The 21,466-nt window shown below is 37.4% G+C and overlaps 1 protein-coding gene across 3 annotated transcripts in view; it reads right to left on the minus strand.

Moving 5' to 3' along the window:
• USP9X (ubiquitin specific peptidase 9 X-linked) overlaps positions 1-21,466 on the minus strand; it is a 96,228-nt gene that overhangs the window by 47,647 nt on the left and 27,115 nt on the right. For all 3 annotated transcript variants that reach the window (XM_074534532.1, XM_074534531.1, XM_074534530.1), the window contains exons 3-13: positions 20,036-20,181; positions 19,656-19,735; positions 15,539-15,651; positions 14,986-15,204; positions 13,693-13,808; positions 13,184-13,435; positions 12,968-13,106; positions 11,326-11,478; positions 7,525-7,629; positions 5,851-6,057; positions 4,911-5,047 (exon numbers count right to left, since the gene is read on the minus strand). In XM_074534532.1, the coding sequence (XP_074390633.1) occupies positions 4,911-5,047; positions 5,851-6,057; positions 7,525-7,629; positions 11,326-11,478; positions 12,968-13,106; positions 13,184-13,435; positions 13,693-13,808; positions 14,986-15,204; positions 15,539-15,651; positions 19,656-19,735; positions 20,036-20,181 (1,667 nt within the window). The remainder of the gene's footprint in view (positions 1-4,910; positions 5,048-5,850; positions 6,058-7,524; positions 7,630-11,325; positions 11,479-12,967; positions 13,107-13,183; positions 13,436-13,692; positions 13,809-14,985; positions 15,205-15,538; positions 15,652-19,655; positions 19,736-20,035; positions 20,182-21,466) is intronic.

Here is a 21,466-nt window from a genome sequence, read left to right on the forward strand (position 1 = left end):
ACAATATTTTTCTATCTTCTGATGTATCAACAGTTCTTAGGAGTTACTAGAGCAGGTAATTTATGAGGATTTTATGGTTACAAAATGTATGGAAAACATCAGAGCAATGGGAGCAGCTCAGTGTGCTGGAGGGAGAATACCTGCAGCAAGACAGAAGATAAATAAACACCTGCCCAAAATGCACAGTAGACCTTCAACTACAGTATAACTACAATATGCATGACCCTGGTTTCTCCCTCAGCCATCTGATATTCTTTTCTACATTTAACATTAAAACACCAAGCAAAACTCATTACCATAGTCACAGTACACTAGCCAATAAGCAAACCAATTATTTCAATACTTTAAAAATCCCTAAAAATAGTATTGATTTTTTCCTAACAATAACTATGTGGGAAAATGTTGGTACAAGCAAAAACACCTGTTACACAGAGCATATTACCTAAAAGCCCCAAGAAAAATTCAAGAAAGGAAATATCCCAAATAAATAATTAGATTGATATTTAAGTGTATTATAAAGACCTGACCAAAAATGCTTCTCTTAAACAACACTAGAAATATTCAGATGACAGAAGCAAGTACAGAGCCTGTGTCCAAGACCCACATGCCATGAACACTATCAGATTCTAGAGCCTGAGGACTCATCACCTCTGCAGAACACTCTCCAATTTCTCAACTGCTGCAGCTGTAGATCAGAGCACTGATCTTGGCTGCATAAACCACTGTTCTTCCACAGCAAAGAGAGAAAAAAAGAAAACAAGTGGGTGGCAGGGGGAAGAGCAGCATTTCTCACAGCCACTCAGCTGATCCCATAGCCTGCCCTAAGAAACAAAGATCTGATTTCCAACCTGTTCTCCTTTCTTGCAACACTTAAACAAGCAGACTCAGAATGAGCTGAGTGGATGCCAGGTAGGAATTCCCACCCTTCCTGGGAAAGAGGGTGCCCATACCACATGGCCCACAGCACCCACAGCACTTCCACACTTCAGAGAACAGTGGGGAAGGCAAGAAATCCCAGCTCAAGCATCAGCTGACAGAGATCTCTGCAGCTGATAACCACATTTCACTGTAGATGCAACAGCACAGATAAACTGATTCATTGGCCAAAGATCAAGGTCCATCTGGGTTTAAAAGACAGAACCACCAACACCCTGCCAGTAATTTTGTTATCTGCAACCAACAGACTTTGGGCTGCTAAGCACTGTGGTTTTCAGAAGATTAAATTTCATAACATTCAAAATTTTCTAAAATAGTTTGAAAAACACTCAAATACCCAGACATTTCTCAGACAGAAAACAAAATGGATGAAAGCATGAAAAAAGAAAACATGCAGGACTTCTAGATTCAAAACATTCTCTGTTTTCACTTTAAGAAACTTTCTAATTATGTTTCATTCCATCTCCTTATGAGAATAAGCAGCAGCAAATTCAGCAAAAGGCTGGAAGTTTATTTTAGTGGTTACCCAAGATGTTACCTCTAGACAGGGAACTGTATTCACAGAGGGTAACAGAAAAGAGGAACACTGATTATTTGGGAAATACATATGATCAAACAACTAAAGGAACAAACAGAACCAAGACAGGATGTTTTGTGGAATCAAAGATATTAGAGTGTGTATTTATATTCATAATATTATGCATTTGTATCAATCTCACACAGTACAGCTAAACCAAAGCTTTATCAGCACAAGACTACAATGTTCTGTGTTAGGTATTTTTTATTTCTCTCCTTTCTCAGCCACATGCACAAAGAGTACATTTGCACACGGATCCATCTTGGTTAGCAATGACTTTGAAAAGCTGAATGATTGAAATAACTAGAATTATGTGCTCCGAGTTTTAACAGTGATTGTGAGCAACACTTCCAACATTATTTTGATCCACTGCTAGGATGGACTCAAAGGCAAAATGACTGTGTTTAGGCACAGGAAAAAGCTGATTGACAAGAGCTTCTGGAATATTTTCTAGCATTAAGACAAAGTCTACATGCAACTAAAATTTTCCTTATGCATCTAAGATTAGCCTAATATGACATTGTCCCTGGGACACAATAATTTAACCTTTAATATTATTACACATTAGTTACTAGACATTCATTAATGAGCAATAACTGAGGAGCTTGAAAAACTGAAGTTAACAGCAGAACTCGTATTTTCATTGTGTTATACTCAATGGATACCAAAAATCAATGTGTAAAAAGAAAAAATAACATTTTTAAAGAGATAACAAAGTATTTTGGATTATGAGAAAGGACATAGCTAGAATGCTTATTTGTTAGAAAAATACTGGCAAACTGGCAAAGGCAAAATTCCAAACAATTTAAATGGAATAAAAAGAATTATTTATCTGCACATATAACTCACCCAATATAATACTACATATGTAACTCCGCTTTTGAAGATGACAGTTGTGCCAACTGAACAAATGCTATGTACCATTAAAAGAGTGCAGATTATTCAGATGAAAAATCCAAATTGCAGCAAGCAATTCCCACAAATTCTTCTACTTAGGGTAAAAAGTGACTTGAAGCATCATTGTTGCCCTAAAGCACTCTGAGACCACTGAACTCTCACTGTTGAGTGAATTCTCCTGGGCAAATAAGTTAAGAGATTGGTCTTCTACTGCTCAGGTAGATACAGCTCAACCTTAAGCATTTGATATTGGACTACAGGAGGCTCTACCACCCAACACAGAGAGAATTATGATGATTATTTGTAAAGGTCAATATTATGAGTAATAAAGGTGACTGTTCCTAAGTATTAATAAGCATCATTGCACCCATAAGAGTCCTTGCACTTACATAAATATTATTTTCTGTTGCAATTCTGGTTAAGCTGAACTTCCTGACACATGTAGCATTTCTTTGTGATCAGGGAGCTAAATTGTGCCACAGCAATTGTATAACCAATTCATCACTTTGTTCAACTGCATGAATAACTAGCAACAATTAAAACCTCCCCCTCAAAAGAATTTCTACAGTGCTGATGGCATAAGATAATTTATACAGATTTTTGCCAAGAATCAGCAGCACTTCCTGATCTGGATTGAGCTTTCCATTGCCAGTGCCAGTCAGCTGACCCATCTCAAAAGAGTAGCATAAAGAATATGTGCTCTATGCTTTTGAGGTAGTTGTCACAAACACATTTGGACTTCTATTCACTCCAAATTCTAGAAGGATGTTAAAGTTTTAAGTCAAATAAGGGAAGCTGATAGGAAGAGGTATTGTATGCATGCATTACAGTTTCCAAACTGCATCGATATTAAGAGTTATGAGAAAATTCAGAGGACTGGAAATCACTGATTATTTCAAAACTGTTTTTGCAAATTTCCCACAACCTGGGCAGTAACACCACCTGACTAAAACAACTCCCTCAACAGGATCTTGCTAACAAAGCATTTTAAGTTCCTTGATTGACTCTTTTAATTGCAAGTTCACTTTCCTGACATATTTGTTTTCAAATTCAGCATAAAAATAAGGTGCTAGTACATACTGCAATGTAGACTGCCTGGAAATCTGAGGAAGATATGGTTAGATAAAAAAAAAAAAAAATAGGAGAGACATTCAAACCATTTATTTGTACACAGACCATACAGGAAACCTACACTTCCACAATCAAAAAAAGTTTAGTTCCTCCCAACATTACTTTGGAGCAGAAACCTAAATCAGTGCCTTGAATGCTTGAAGTGCCTCAGTAATTAATTACTTAAAGCAAATATCTCTGTTAAGGCACTGTGCTAAAAGTATTCAACTTGAATAAGCAGGTAGCTTGGTTTGCCTGGATCTTACAGCATGAAAAAGGTTAAGGATGCCACAACACAGAAAACAGACTTTTCTGCTAATTGACAGGTAACTGGGACTTTTTTGGATAAACTTCAAACAATCATTAATAAAAAACTGCAAGGAATTAAAATATACTGAAAATTTGAGAAGTATGCTGCAAACCAAATGAATATATAAAACTCCAGAAGCCAGGAACGCAACATTATCACAGCTCCTGAAAATGCTATCAGTAAGAAGAGAGTGTTGTGCAAACTGCAGCTTATTTTCCTCAGCTTTCCCTGATTTGATCCTTTTTGTCAGCTGACTGTAATAGCAACACTGACTTGAATACTTTATCTGCTTACAAGAATTAAAACAAAGCAATTGTGCAGCACTGATAAGCCAACAATGTTTTTCAGGAGTATGTAAAAATTCTGATGTGAATACGAATACTCTTAGGGGCTCAGTCTTTTTTACTGAGAAGACATTACAAATAATTAAAATAATCATGTATACTTCAGCAAGTTCAAACTGATAATGGCTTCTCATTATTTCTTCCTTTCAGAAACAAACATCAAATCAACCCCCAACAAAATAAACAAACAAACCCCCTCACCCCAATAAAATAAATTTCTAATTTCTAATTTATTTCTAATCTATTCCATTTAGGAGAGAAAATCAGTAGAGAATTTCAGCCAGACCAGAAAGCTACCTTTGATTTTAAGCATTTGAACTAGATGACCTGCAAGAATTTATTATCAAAGATCAAGGATGGGTAGCTATGTTTGTGTATGTAGGTGTGTGCATGCAGCCACATAGGCACATAAAACATATTTATGCTTTGTAAGCTAATTCCATTGTTAGGCAGGAAACTCTATTAATAACAGTAAAAGAAATCCAGATTTTCCACTAGATTACAATAAAAATTATTAAAAACATATATGAAGAAGCAGTTAATGCTCTCTTACCAAACTTAGGTGTCTGATTTTTTAGACACTATTTATACACACTAGAACAAACTCAAGACCATCTTCCAACACAGGTTATGGTTTTACCTAGTTTCCAGACCTCTTGCAAAAAAAAAAATAAAAAAAAAATTCCAACTCATCCAACCTTTAACAGACAAAATTTTCTCTGAACTCCATTCTTACCTCAAGTTCTGTGGTGCTTCACCAAACAAACTGCAAATTTCTCTAATTTGTTTCAGTGCAGGAATGACCCATTTGTCATTTGTGCGAAGCTCTTCTATAAAGCGATCTATCCACTGGATCTTCTGTGTGTCTCGATCCTTAAAGAACAGCAGTTTATCATCAGAATCAAGCATATTGCACAACTGTCCCAATTCCCTTTCTTTGTGTCCAATATGGAGCACTCAAAGTCAAATACTGGATCACCTGAGTTTTGAAGCATGAAAGCACAGCAGCAGTGTCTGAGCAGCACTACAGTGTGTTACAAACTCCCTGCACTCAAGCACTACTTATTTAACAAGTGTTTAAATGATTTCCTTTCTTCCTCCATTTATTTCTACTCACTGTCATAAAACAATGAGAAACTGTTTCTTAACAAGATGAATAATGGATTCATTTCAAACCACAATTAATTACTACTCTGACAGACTTTCACAGAAGTTTGGGGAGGGAAGGAGAGTGTATAATAGTATAAAAAGGATCTTGCTAGGTCCTTTATAATATACAGGACAGATAAAGACTTACTGGCACAAAGAAACCTCAACAACACCCACTGAAACAAATTAGCATGAAGTTTGGGAAATAGCAAAGGGGTGGGGGGGTGGTTTTCCTTTCTCCCTCTTTATTTTGGTAGGGGTCTTTTCCAATTCTTCAAGTGTGCTAATCATAGTATGTCACCAATTGCAACAAGACAGGCAAACTGATGCATTACAGTCAATCGCTGCCATTAAAGCACCAATGGTGTTGATTAAAATATGTCCTGTAGCATTTTAAAAGTACTAGGATGTTGATAGAACCATACAAATTTATGTAAATAACACTTCTGTTAAATTACCAAATAGCTTGGATTTTTTGTGGGGAATGGAAGGAAACTCAGAGACTGATTTGATACTGGTTTACTCACCTGTGAACAGCTGTAATCTAAGATTTTTATATGGGCACTGAGAGCCTGGTCCATGATATCAACCGGCACATCATCACTGTGAGCCAAATTCCACAAAAGGTTCAGCACTTTGTGTGCCATCACTCCATCCTTGTCATCCTCTGCAAGGCGACGAATTAACTCCAGCAGCTTCTCACGCTGTTTCTTGCTGGCATTTGTCCAACTTGCCTAAGGCAGGATTTAAAAAATATTATAAAAGTCTTTTTTTAAAAATTCCACACATAACCAGCACTGTTAACAAACAATGCAACAATAAAGTGATGCAACTACATAAAGAACTTTCCCATTAATTCCTGTCATTAATAATGAATAGCAAATTAGAGCAATACATAAGCCAGACACAACTGAAGAGCTCTCCCCTTCAGTATTATATTTACATCTACAGCATATTCACCTTGAAGCTTAAAAAGAGAGGGCTCTTTATTCAAACATCACAGATGTGTTTGTAAAAGTTAACATTACCATTGACAACTGCACCAACAATCAGAGTGGGCTCAGCTGTTTCTTTTAAATGCCTTCACAAAAGTGCTTACACTTAAAAGATTTCTTAAATAACTTATAATCACTACATAAGTAAAACTTTAGTATCATTCATGCCTCTGAATCAGACTGAAACACATGGCCCCTGCATTCCATTAACCTTCTCCTGAATAAGTTTTCACTATGCCATCACTTCAAATCCATCTCTCAAGGTCAGACACAACAGTTTACACACAGCACTTCTGAGCACTGGGTGAAGTAGCTGAACATTTGACCCACATTCACCAAACTACAGGACCACACTAAACAAAGCACAAATTGCATGTAAGCCAAAATATGACTATAATGCATTTATCTAAAAAGAGAAAACAGAGTCTACAAAGCTGGCTTGCATTTTCAAGCAGATCATGTCCAGAAAGTGAAACAGTAAAACAAGCCAGAGAGCACCACTACTGGAAGCTGCAAATAAAAGCCAGTGAATAACATAAACTTTCAGAAACAAGTTGTTTTGTCATTTCAAACAAATCACTGTGTGTTTATAAACATTCAACTTTATCTTCCTGAGACTGTTTCATTTTGTATGTAAGCTAAATAGAGAAAAGTTATTACATGATAAAGAGGAAGTTGGGGGAGCAGGGAACGGAAGTCCTTGATCTCCTCTACTTAAAAGATCAAAAGTAGCACTGCCCAGTAAACCTGACAAAACCTACTCTAATGCCAGGAGAAAAAGATAATTTACTAAATCACCAACACTTCTTAATTTGGAACAAATGCAGAAAGGTATCTAAGACAAGTAACTTATTTTATTTGGAAAATTCTATATTCCTTGGATTGCTAAATTTAACTTTAATACTACAGGCTTCACAGACCTGCATTATCCTGAAGTGTTCAAACCAGAAAAAAAAACTGTCTCCTAAACAAAAATAAGAGGTCTTTGTTTTAGACAGGAAGTAAACAGAACATCTCACACAGAGTGCTCATTAAAGAACAGCCTTTCTAGAATTAAATATTTCAAACTGTTGCTACACATTAAGAAGTATTTTAACACACAGAAACTGAGCAAATCTTAAAAAAGAAGAAAAACAGTGAAAAAGCCACAAATTTACACACACCCTCAGAGCCCATTTCCTGAATACAGTCAAAACACAAAATTACCTTAAAACAATCAAACAGGTGATCAAGCTGTTCAGGAGAGAAATCCCAAGCTAATTTTGCAAGGAGATCATGTACATTTTTTACAATGGCTTCATGTTTTCCTGCCTGTCAGGAAGAAAAAAAAAGAATCCACCAACAATTCATATTAAGTCAAGCAGCAAGACATTCTACAGAATTTTTAAAAGGAAGACTTTTAGAGGTGGCCAGCAAGAAAAGCTGATGCTGTGGGAGCAGCAAACTGAATACTTCATTGGGAATTCACAATATTTAGATTTCCCTTTTAAGTGTAAGTATTTAAGTGTGCTTTGTATGTGTGCACACAAGTATTTATTTAGACCATAAATACTGCAGCATGAAAATATTTTTTTTTTTGTTCCTGCTACAAAATCAAACTGGGACAGGGGACAGTAAAATATAAAAGGGTATTTTAACTTAAAAACTGGTATTTTTATGTTGCTTTGTGTGGGTTTTTATGGTTTGGGGTTTTTTTAATAATGAATTACTCAAAATCGACTTCTGAATTTCACTGAGGTATTTTAAGGTGCAAACCAATTTTTAGTATTTCACCAGTTTCTCAGGCTGAAGTACCTCCTTTGTGTTAGTGGATTCACAGACAACTAAAGCTTTCTATTACAAACAATTCGTTACCAGACAATGTTTTAAAGTCCAGCAGCTTTTAAAGTTACAAATCCAGCAATGAAACAACTAAGGACAAGGTGCTGAGCTTTATACTAGACACAGTTTTAACTGTGGTGTACATCACAATTTTGACATTTAAGGAGGAAGACAATGAGGGCAAAAAAAATTAGTTCCATTTAACTCCAAGCATGAAGAAAATTTTCTGCCCAGGCTGGAAAACACATCCTGTACTTCACATCTGCAGTTAAAACCAACAAATGTGGACTATGAGAATCAATAGCTGATCTACTGTAGAAATTTTTGTTGTAAGTGAGAAATAAAAAATGCAAACCAAATACCTAGAATACACATTCTGATGTAATTAATCTTGTACACTATTAAAAATACATGTATAAGCACTTTTGAAATTCAATTCCTACTAAAAGCTTTCATCAGTAATTTAAAACCAAAACTAAAAACCAAACCCAGACTAACAGCTTTGTTCCATGCTGTGTCTTAAATTCTTTATAAGGTATCATAAATTTTTGTTTTACAAAAAGCCATTTTAAGCAGTAATGTTTGTTTTCACATTATGGGTCAGATTACAAGAGGGGGAATTACTAAAACCATAATTCCACTTGACTTTGGAAAACATAATGTAATTTTTTTCCTCCTACGATTTCCTGGATAGAAATAAAAACTGAGTGCATGCAAGGCAGAAAGAGCATCTATAATACAGAAATATGGCCAGCTCCTGGGGGGAGCAAGAATAAAGGAGGTAAAAACCCTGATCTGGGAGGTTTTTAACAGATCTGGGGAAGCTGTGAAGCACTGAAGGGTCTGGGGAAGCAAAACCAGACAGTGGGAACCTGGTGTGTGACCGGCCAGCTTGCTGCACAGGAACAGGGAAACGCCTGTGAAGTTCCAGTTAAACACTCCAGAACACAAGTCATGAGACCTCAGCCTCTGCCACTCTGTACTTTGTACAGCTGGATCTTCCCCTGCAACTTAATGCCTGCACTTAGAAACTTAAAACATTATTCCTTTAATCAAATACACTCCTATATTGTGAGCACTGCCTTTGTAAGACATGAAAACACTTCAATAAAATTAAAACTTAGGCTGCCTTTGAAAGGCAAAAGCAGCATAATTGCATTACTTTTAGTAATACTAAAGTGTCTCAGGTGCAGGCTGAGCTCTAAAGCCAGGCAGCAACACAAGTGCTTGAGCCTGAAAGCAAAACCCCCCCACTGCTGCACTGAGGCCAAGCTAAAATAGCTTGTTATATAAAGCTACACAGTAAATCAACTCCTCACTACTGAATTTCATGCCCCAGCTGCTCTCAGGAGCAGTCATTTAATAAGAACTTCTAAAAACTACTATACACAGGGAGTAGTGAAGTAGATGAAAATCATTCTGTATTAGCAAATTTTAGTATTCTTAATTTTTTAGTCCATTATAATCCCATGGCTAAAGCCACAGTGAAACCATCCACCTGAATAAGAGTTAACTTTCACACAAAAAAAGTACAGGGCAAAATTACAGCCAGAGCACTGCACAGCCACCTACTTGATAGCATAAGTGAGCAGAGTAAGCTGGGAATTTAAGGGCATGGAGCATTCCTTCTGAAATTACTCCTAGTTTTTTTTCCAAATAGTAAGGTGGACTATCCCCATTTTTTAAGAGTTGCACAATGTATTCACATTTTTCTGGAAGGGTAGAAAGTTTGACTGACACTAGCTTATCCACATGTCCTATTTCCAAGCACTAGGAGCAACGTAATTGCTTGGAAGACTTTTTTCCCCAAAGTTCAGATTTTTTCTCCTCTTATTAAAAGTGTGGCTCTAAAATAGATAAAAGAGGCCTACTAACAGCAAACTAACCTCTCAAAGTTTGGGGTTTTTTTTTTGTCTCCACAGGTATCTTGCAATGTGGAAAGATCTACAGACTGAAAGCTGAAAACTAAGAGTATGATCCCAGACCTTAATTCAAGTAATCTGTGTATTGCTCTGCTGCATGATGAAATTTCCTTAACAGGACTTTGGGATAATAAGAAAAGACTGTACTGAGCTTCAGCCTGTGCAGTTACTGCCATGCTAGAACTGAAGCCTAGGCATGATGAAATTACTTGCAACACCAGAGATCTCCCCTACATAAATATAACCTGAAATTAGGTCCACTTAAGCCAAACTGTTCTGGTCTCAGAACAGCATGAACACACGTAAACTGTGTTACCAAAATAACCAAACTTGTCTTGGCCTTTGTCAGGTATAACCCAGCTGGCAAAGGAGTACCACAGAGCTGCTCACTCAGCTCTCCACCCCACAGCGCCATGGGGAAAGAGAGTGACAAGGGGGAAAGTGGGAAAACTCAGAGTTAACACAGTTAGTACAGAAGCTGCTATGGAGAAATGTAACTCTGGCCCTGCCCAAACCAGCACAGCCCTCCCTCCCTGCCTTGGAAACCAGAATTAGCCTTCCCACACTTGAAAGACTGGCCTGAAGATTTTTTTGTACAATCAGAGTTTCACTACCCTTCATTTATGTTTCAATCCTCTTTTTTAAAATTTTCTGTATACTCGATAATTCTCAATGATTTTGTCTCTCCAGCTGTCTAGTCTGTGTATTAGAATCATGTAGCCCACAGCTAGGGAAATCCATCTCCCCAGTCATGTAAGTAAAAAAAATCAATATTGCAAAATTGGTAACTTTTCAAAAATCATTATTGCAACACAAGGAAAAGAAGTTGCAGCTAAATAACTTCTAGAACTGTCATCATTATAAGCCTTACTAATCACACTCTGCCCAGGAAAATCTTACACAACTGCACGGAACTCAGAGATTAGCAACACATATTTCTCCATGCATTTTAAAATACTAAGCTATTCTGTATCATGCCTCTGCTCAATGCTGAAGGTTTGTTAATACTTCAAAAGGATCATCTCTGCACCATGTTCTGAACTGTTCCCTCAGGCTTTATATATACCTGTGGCTGACCCCTTCCACTAGAGCCAATTCAGATGACAATTTTAAGCTCCAAGACCCCAAAAGCAAACACCATTTCACCTCACATTTTCTTTGGCTTTGTCTAACACAGAGCAGAAGCAGCCCAGGTTCTCTTCCCCACACAACACACAAGGAGATGCCTCCTGTGCAGCAGCAGACAAGCAGCTGAATTATTTACCTGTGCAGCCCAAATGTTGTCAAGATCCTGCAAAGTGAGAGCTTTCTCTTTGATGACAAACCGGAGAATTTTCTCAAGTTTTTCTACATATTGAGGTTGATGAAGACTATCTCTTAATACAATTGATAAAATGTTGTTCTGCTGGATCCATTCCTGAATATAAAAAGAAAGTAGTGCCATCTCAAATTATTCAGGTGCCATCATTAATATTTAAACTACTAAACAAAAATCCAACCTGTTACAGATTAAAAAAGATGCAGCACAACAGAAAGGCTTTCATCTTTTATTTCCTCTCTCTCTCAAAAAAAAAAATCACCATTTAAAATAATCCAATATATTACTGGATTATTACTGGAAAATGTTCAAACAATTTCAGACATAAGAAGCCAATGTGAAGAAGAGTAGACCTAACTCTTCTATTCAAGCAACAAAATTTTTATTTTCCAATTCACAGTCACTAAGTATCAAAACCAAATTGTTTATGACATGTCTAACTCTACTGGTACACCTACAGCATATCCCATAAAAAGGACTTCAGCAAGGACTGAAATATAAGAATGATTATTTAAGTACTGCCACTTTTAGGGTTTTTGAAATGTTTCTAATTGAACCAGAGGCAAATATTCAAGTCATATTTAAGGAGATGCAATTTTCTCAGTGGTGTCACTGACACAGTCAGACCATTTTGTTCCAAGTGAAGCAAAGCAAGATGTGCTCTGAGCACTGACAGAGAAAACAAACACCCACAGCATCACCACCTCCAACACTGTCCTTGATCAGACTTACAATATTCAAGCTGGTCTCATGAAATAATGAAATCTAGGCATTTTCAGTTAAAAACACAGGTCCTGTATGAGATGCCAAACTGTAGGAAATGTGTAAAAAAAAAAGAGACCTATTTCCTCCTATTGCTTTAAAAAGTCAAAACTGCAGTTATTTTTTCTTGTCAGATGTCCTTTTGTAGATTACAAACCTCACAACAGGTGGCGAGTCAGAAAGATGGGCACAATGGTGTAAAACAATCACTTAACACAGCTAGATTTCACAAAAATTGAGAGAAAATAGTTCTTATTTTAGTTTTATAATTGCTCATTTTATACTTCCCTATACATACATTCAAGCAATAATACAAAAGTATTGACTAAAACAAAAATGTGGTATCTACAGTTTTCTGTGCTGAAGCATCCAGCTTCTGAAATGTGAGAAACAGAGCACTTAGAACTCTGATGAGAAAAACTTGAAGCACCAAACCCAGACTGTATCCTTATTTAAATGACCATTACATTTCTAGTTACTGCAACACTGCAGTTGCAAATGAATCACATTTGTTTTATCTAATTTCTCTCTGTTTTTTAAAACTCTATTTGAAACACACACTATCCAATGATCCATTTTTGAGCCATGATTTTAGCAGCACTGAAAAGTAATTCTCAACAGCAGCTTTGACACAAATGCAGCATTTTTTCACAGAAAGGCCACTCTAAAGTGCTTTATTACCATGACATGATGCCTGATGTTTCTAACACTATATATGAAAATAAACAATGTGTGCTGGACCCACAATACAGAGCTACCTCTACAGTTAAAGTACAAAGGAGAAACCAAATTTATGCAATGAACTTCACAGAAAAGGAGCACTTACTGCCATTCTTTCAGCTGTGAGCCACTCTTCCTCTTCAGGATTACCATGTCGATGAGTGTAGTATGACACACTGGATATTACTTTGTTAACTTCATTTAGTGCATTCATTTTACCATTGAAAGAGGAAATTTGTAACAACCTGTGAGAAAAATTTAATGTAAGAAGTGTGGAAAAAAATATCACCAGTGGCATATTATATTAGAAGTAGCATCTTACCTAAGAATCATTTTTAACCTAAATATTTCTAAATTTTTTACAGTTTCTTCTTGTCCTGGAACTCTTGAAGCTAAGTTCTTTAGAGATTTGATTATCATTGACAGAGCATCATTTTTGGCTTCATTCTTTGCTTCTTTTTTCAGTTCATCATCTGTTAAATTTTCTAAAAACTGTGGAACCATTTCTATAATTGGAAGGAAGTATTTCTTCACTGTATGTAATGTTAAAAACTCAAAACATTGTCCAAATGGCCTAAAAATCAAAGAAAAAAAGGAAAGTGTCATAATCAATTGTCATGCAACATTATGAAAATAAGGTGCAATTAATTAAAGAAACTCATATCTACTTAGAAGCACATGGAATGCTGAAGGTAGACACAACCAGCTGAATGAAGAGATGGAGTGAAAGGAAGTGCTTCAATAAAAGCCTTAAGCTTTCTGCTAACACAGTATCTTATACTGAGTCCAACTTTTGCAAATGCATAAATCATTATTTAGAAAAAAACTTACTTGATGAGAGCTGCAATGATCTGAACATTCAATGCTGATCCACTCATGAATCGATCATGCAAGACCTGAAATCCATTTAATGTGCCAAACTTGTTGATAAGATCTACTAGCCAACCCTGTAATAAAACAAACAGTTATTTTCTGGTATTCACAAAGTACCATCTAAAAATACTTTCAAGCATCTTTTAATAACAATATTTGCTTTAAAATAGTCTTTACACAGTTTACATATTCAGTTTTAAGGAAATGCTCAGAAACAGGCAACAAGATCTTTTCTGTTATCATGTCAAAGAGTAGATGCTGCAGATGAGCTACTCAAGAAATTTATTTAGGAATAAAACTGACTATAATTTAGGCCCAGTTAGAGCTGTTAAATTATTACAGAAAGTCTGACAGTTCTGGTATTTTTTCTTTGTCCTGGATGTGATAATGTCACATATAAAAACATTAAGGATGCAAAGTAGCATTCTTCTAAACACAACTAGCAATGCAAGGGAAGTCAAAAGACACTGAAGTGTTTTATCCTTGGTTCTTACAAGTAAATAGTCAGCAGTTCAACTAAAGAAAAAAAATTTAAAAAACTAAAAAAAAAAATCCACTGTAAAAAAAAAAAAGTTGTATGTATATATATAAAATAAATAAAATTCAGTTAACTCCTGAAGTCTTATCAATGCCATTTGGAGATCAATTCTGAAAACTTCAGACTCAAGAACCAGGACAGATTGCTAATCTTCACTTCCAGTTAAAAAAATAAAACAACAAAAACAAAATCCCAAGAAACCACAACTACAAAACACAAAAAACCAAAAAACCCAAACCTTCAACATCCTCCCAAAACAAAACCAAACCAAAGCCACTGAAAAAACCACACTGACACTGGTATCTCATGTCCAATTAAAAAACATTTCTTCCACCACTGGAAACTGTAAGGAAGAGAAAATTCCCAATTTATCACATAATCTCCTCCTCAAAGTATGTCACCTACAAAATTTCATGTTAAGGCAGAAAGTAAATGCATCAACTGGCAAATACAAGCAAGGCAGTTAACACAGCAGGAATGGCATTCCAGCAGAGTAGTGCCAGCTTACCACAGAAACAGGTGACACAGTTTGATGGTGGATCAAAGACAGGAGGAGTTAGAGGAGAAATGCACTTTAAATCAGGAGAACATCTTAGTGATAGAAGAATGAAGAGGGATTTTGCCCCCACTCTAAGAACACTTCCCTACAGCTGCTGTGTCATTAGGTAACACTGCACAGAGTAAAACCCAGGGCTCTGGAAAGGCTCTCCCACCTTTGGGGATCGTGGGTCAGGAGGACGGGCATAAAGTTCATCTTCAGCGAGCTGGACTCCCGCAGGAACTGTTTCTGAGGGACGAGTACCATTGTACAGGTGGAATTTGCAGTGAGGATTTAAGGCCATGGCAAGAAGTTCAAGAAGGGGAAACCAATCTTGGGACAGCTTGGCCACACAGAGTTCCACTAGTCTATGAGTGTTGTTAATAATACATCTCTGTTAATAAAAAAAAGAACAAGTAAGAATGTGGCAGGGGACCGTACAATGAATATGAACTATAAACTTGTAACATACATGGTTCCAGTTCTCCCCCAAATCATCTCTCATGTTTTATTTCCTTCCAAAACCCTGGAGGCAATAAAGTGAAACACTGACAGAAAGATGGCTCCCCACTGCCTGTTCAGATCCACGCATACAAGAGTTTTCTCACAACTCACTACTGAGTTTCAAAGATTAGCTCCAGCTTTTACAGTCTCCCCCTAATCACAATGGCAGTTTCCTTCCTTTTTCAATTACCACGCTCTTCAGAAACACAACTTGAAAAACTCACATGAATTTCAAACTTCCAGCCGCTCACTGCCTCGTCTGTAAGGATTTTTGTGAAGGATATTGTTAACCCATCTCGAAAAAATCGCTGGCATGCTTCACTTTTGACATCAAGGCCTATTTAAAACAAGAAAGAACAACAAACTATTAGACATAGAATTTCATTAGCTGTTACATGAACATTTTACATGCTGCAAGCAGAGGTTTGGTGTGATGGTGTTGATAAGTTTTTCTCAGTAGCTCATACAGGGCTGTGTTTTGATTTGGGCTGGAAAGAGTGTTGGAAACACAGGGATGTTTTCTTTACTGCTGAGCAGGGCTCTCAGATCCAAGGTTTTCCTGCTCCTCACACCACCGTGCCAGGCAGTAAGCTGGGGGTGCACAAGGATTTGGGAGGGGACACAGTCGGGCCAGCTGAGCCTAAAGAACCACAGGGATGTCCCAGACCATATGGGGTCCTGTTCAGCCTGCAGAGCTGAGGAAGAAGGAAGGGGGAGATGTTTGAAGTGATGTTGTTGGTCTCCCCAAGTCACTGTCACATGTGATGGAGCTCTGCTGTCCTGGGGACGTCAGAACACCTGCCCAGCCATGGGAAGTGGTGCATGAATTCCTTGGTTTGCTTTGCTGGCACAGAAGGCTTTTGTTTTACCTCTTAAACTGTATTTATCCCAACCCATGAGTTTTTTAACTTCTCCCTTTCTGATTCTCTCCTCCATCCCACCAGAGGGGCAATGAACAAGTGGCTGTGTGGTGCTTAGCTGCTGGCTGGGGTTAAATCACAACATTTGGACTTCAAAGGTTTGGTGTTTAAAGTTTCAGAAGTGATTCTAAACAAGTCTTGGATGAAAACAAACTTACACAAGCTTAAATGGACAACTCGCTGGATTAATGTTCTAGCAAAACCACCTCAAAAATTACTCCTTTACATAATTTTAAAATTGTTTTTAAAAACATTTGATTTGGGTTGGTTTTTTCCCCCACGTTTACAACATATTTCAATAGATATACTAGCAAAAATAAGAGTAAGTACAATTCTTCTTTATGTTCTCTCTTATCTACTTGCTAACAGCAAAACCAGTGAGAGAAGAGAGGTAAAAATACCCATTTCAAGGAAATGCAGAAGACAGAGCTTCAGTAAGGAACTCAGTAGTGGTCCCACAGAAATGCAGATGAATCATCTCGAGAAAGATGGAGATGGTCTTTAAAGGGTGCTGGGAACCACTCCCATTGCTGGCCTGGCCTAGCTTTTGGATGCACACGCACCCATGCATAAACAGATTCAAATTTTTTTGTCCCTCGGGCCTCCCTCTCTCTCTCATTCTGTGCAATTCATCAAAAACACAGATTTGGGACCAAGTCTGAAGGTTTACATTGTGTAGTGAAATCTAATTTCAGTTTAAGTTAGTTACAAGTTCCAGAAGTTGCCTTGCATCTTGCTTGCGTGTGACACATAAAGTTCTGGCAGCATGTTAAAAACTGAGTGTAAATGTCAGGAGCAATAAAATCCTTCTGAAGAAAGGGTGGAGAATATTCTTGCCTATAAAAAACCAAAACCTTAAAATAAACAATTTTTTATTTTTTAAATTTATAGGATCTAATTCACCACGGCATTTACTTCTGGAGCAAATCTCATTACTGAAAATACTCCATAAGCATTCCAGATTTATTGTGAAGATAAACATCAGTCTAGCTATTAAATGCTATTTTTCAAATACGTTTTCTTCTATTAGCAAGTAACTCCAGACTATCTGTTGATAGTTTCATGGCTCATTGTTTAACAAAGAATAATACATCAATGCCTACACATAAAAAGAGAATTTTCCATAAATGGGTGCATCTGCCAGGAATAATGCAAGTCACAGTCTAACAGGATTCACACTACTCTGTCAAATTCACTCCTTTCACTTGAAGGTGGTAATGCTGACATTTCATTCATATAAGTACTTTCAATTAGTTTAGTTATGTCCAATTGTAGTTCCTGAAAAGATTTAAAGATAATGCAAATACCACTCTTATTTTATAGCCAGGGTCACAAAGAAGTAGCTACCCTGAAGTCACTCCAGAATGCTGATGGCCATGGGCTGTGTTAGGAATAAAAGGTTTTTAAGAGCCCTAACCACAAGAAAACAGTGCCTGCAAAAACATGTAGTGGGGTCTTTCCAGGTTTTGTTGCTTCACAATTTAAATAGGATACAGTCAGAAATACAGAGTTTATGTAATTCAAAAGCTGATTATTTCTCAGTATATCCTTTCAGTTCCTCCTTTTGGAAACAGATCTTGTCAGAGTATGAAAAGTTCCCACAGACAGGTAGCAAAGGGTTGAATTATAGATGTTACTGAGATAATGGAGTAGTTTAATCAATTAAGAAATAGACACAACCAAACCATTTCCATCGCTTCTCTATATATACCCCACTCTCAAACAGCATCTGCCAACTTCTGAGCTACCAACACAGTGTCAGTTACACCCTATCATATTCCTTGGGAACTGGAAGTTATTTAAAAGGAACCACATTAGCCATCATGTAACTTCAAGTAGCAAAAAGCCCTCCAAAATTCTAGGATGAAGCTGCTAAGATAACACAGTAAACAACTAATATTAAGAGCTTTGCTTGTTTTCTCCTTATCCAATAATCCTAGCATTTACACACAGCAATTCATCTAGAGGGCAAGAGGAAACATAATTAAGCAGCAACACAGAAGTACTTTTTAGAATTGCACACCAACAACTTAATTAAATCAAAGTGCAAAAGCATATGAATATGTTTCCACTGTTTTTCACAACTTCAAGAGGAAAAATAAGCTTTTCTTTTGGGGAACTTTCAACTAAGCCTGATGCTTTGGAGAAGTACATTGATGTCAGGAGTAGTTAGAAATCTCATTCTGCTCTTATTACTTCAGTGCATTGACAGTTTTGAAGTTTTGGGGTTTTTTTCTTTTTAAAGATGACTTAACAGCTGGTAGAATATACTTCTCCTCTCTCACAAATCACAAGCAGATAATTTGTTCTTACTGCACTGTTCCAACAACGCAGACACAAAGGTGGCTGCACTTTCTCTGGAGAAGCTGGCATTCTTTTCCCTTCAGAACAGATGTGATCCCTTGAACATCCTACACTTGCCTGAAGATTCCTGCCAGACCCAGCTACACACAAAGCCACCAATTCCAAGCACAACCAGAGCTGATAAATCAGTGTTGGCAACAATATGTCATTATCCTTGCTGGATCACAAGGATGCACCCTAACTTCTGTTTCTCCACAGAGTGCTCCAAAGCAAAAGAGACTAAGCAATCAAGACAACCCAGAATATCATGACCACAATCAGCTTTAGTCTTAAAGCTGCCTAAAAATAACATTTATTAACATGGAAATGACGTTGTCCTGGGCCAGCACCTATGCAGAAGAAAGAGCAGGCACTTGATATAATGCTGTGTTCGAAACACAAAGAGCTGGTAAATGCAGGTAGCCTAAAAAATGATTTTGCTGTGACTCTTGCTATTACTCAAACACAAGCAATCTCCCAGGAGAACAGAACTTTCCAGAACACATGGCAAACCTGTCAATCTGACCAGTACAATTTAACAGGCACATACACTGTCTGATATGGAACCCTCTCACTCCCAGGTCAGACACCAGCAAGCACTGGTAGCACAATTAGTCTAAGCCATGCTGTTTAAAATTCTAACTTTTCTCTGATATTCTTAGAAGCATACGAGTGCCAAATCTGAACAAAAATTTCTGGCAAGATATTTGAAAGGTAGAGTAGAAACTTATTAAAAAATAAAGCCAACTAGAATTCTTTGCGTTTTAGCATCTGCTATAAAGACCAAACCCACTAGGTTTGATATCAAAGTGAATACAGAAAACAGGTATGACAAGAATGACAGGATTTTTATGTCTCTGAGCTCATTCAACTTCCCTACTTGTGCTAAGGCACCTATTTCTAACTACATTCATGGCTTTTTTAAAGTTCTCATAAGGTTTTGCACAGCACTCTGATACAATCTTCAAAATCAGGGTTGTAACAGAAATTAGTAACAATTTTTAAGCCTCCACCAGGGATTCAAAAGACAAAAAAGAACTTTGCACACCAGTCCAATAATCAAAGGTCTTTCAGTTACCTTTTTTACTTAGGTCAATAGCAGCTTCTAGAAGAACTTCTAATTCCCCCTTCGGCAATACAGGAACAACCCATCGAGGCCTATATTCAAAAACAAACAAACCCAATTTCAATTCTGCTTCTGAAAAATCAAGAATTCTTGCCCCATTGTAATGCTTTTAAATATAGGCTCAGTACATAGATTTTTAAATGCCCTGACAAGTATTACACTAACCAACCCAAAGAAAACCACATTCTGCTTCAAGCTTTCTCTTTACAACTTTAACCCAACAAAAAAAGCATTTCATGAAGTCCAGAGAAACAAAGATATAAAAATTCTGATTCCTCTATCAAGATGTTTGCACAAATCATCAACACCTTTTTACAAAAGTGTGAAAATACCTGTTGATCATGTCATCCAACTTTGCCAGGTCTGTGTGTGGAAATGCAGGCTCCTCATCTTCAAGCTGGGGTGGAGCATCAGCTTGGCCCTGCTCATCAGGCGGGGTAGCTGGCGAGTTCTCATTTGAAGAATCAGGTGAAGAAGTCTAAAATGAAGATGGAAAATACTTCAAGTACTACCTGCACTTGTGTTCCACTTGTTTTGGCTGTTTTCTGTCATAATGCATTCCAAAGAATCAGCTCAAGTATATATCAATATAAAATAGTTTTATTAGAGATTTATTAACAAAAACAGAGCATAAAATGTGCTATATTTTTCTATCTTGGCAGTTTAAAAATCAAGCTACTTTCCCAGCGAGGAAAGTGGGGTTTTTTTGGTAACAGCTTCTACTTTCAACAGATCATTTTTCCAGAAGGTGAAATAAATACACTGAAGCTCCAGTTTTTATAAATCTTGTCCAGAAAAGTTGATTACTTTAAGTAGATAGTCTTCAACAAAAGCACAGAAGAAAACAACAATGAAAAACACTTTCTTAAAGAGTTTGCTAAACATGAGTGACTCACTACTATAACCATCTACTAATCAACCTTGAACAACAAAGTTAAATCCTCTCTGATGGGCCATGCAAAATACAACACGTTATGCAGATGTCTCTTATTATTCATACACAGAAATAGTATGAACTGACAATAAGAGCAAGACTTAGGAAGACAAAACCTCAAGAACATTTTTCACCTGCTGTGCCACATCTGTTTGGCAGGGAGTGTTATTTTCTTCACAGTAGCCTGTAGGGTGCTAGGTTTTGGATTTGGGACCAAAACAGCACTGGGAACACATCAGTGTTTTGTCTGTTGGTGAACTGTGCTATCACAGATTCAAGGCCTGTTTTTCTCTTTGGTAGCTCCTGTCAGAACTCAGACATAGGCAGGAGATACCATGAGGTGGAAGCAGGAAATGCCACCTGGGATGTTGTCAGAGTACGAAGAGAAGCAATGAAGCAAGCCAAGGCCCACTTGGAATTAAACCTGGCTAAGGATGTCAAAGGTACCAACAAGGGCTTCTTCAAAGACATCACAACCAAAATAAATACATGGGAAGATGTGGTCCTGTGGCTGCCTCAGCCTGGAGACTGGGGAGAAGGTCTAGAGGAAGGAAGTTTCCTTTGGCTGAGAAGACTGGGTGGAGAACATGTAATTAAACTTCAAATCCACAGGTCCATGGGCCCTGATGGGATGCACCCACAAGTGCTGAGAACTGCTGGAATCATAGTGAGGCAGGAGAGGTGCCTGAGGGCTGGAAGAAAGCAAATGTCACCCCAGTCTTCAGTAAGGGCAAGATGGAGGACCCTGGAACTACTGGCCAGTCAGCCTCACTTCAACGCCTGGAGAGGTGACTCTGGAGGCCACCTCTACCCACATGGAAGACAAGAA

Source organism: Zonotrichia albicollis, chromosome 2 (genome assembly GCF_047830755.1).
Source record: "Zonotrichia albicollis isolate bZonAlb1 chromosome 2, bZonAlb1.hap1, whole genome shotgun sequence".
Classification (NCBI taxonomy): Eukaryota; Metazoa; Chordata; class Aves; order Passeriformes; family Passerellidae; genus Zonotrichia; species Zonotrichia albicollis.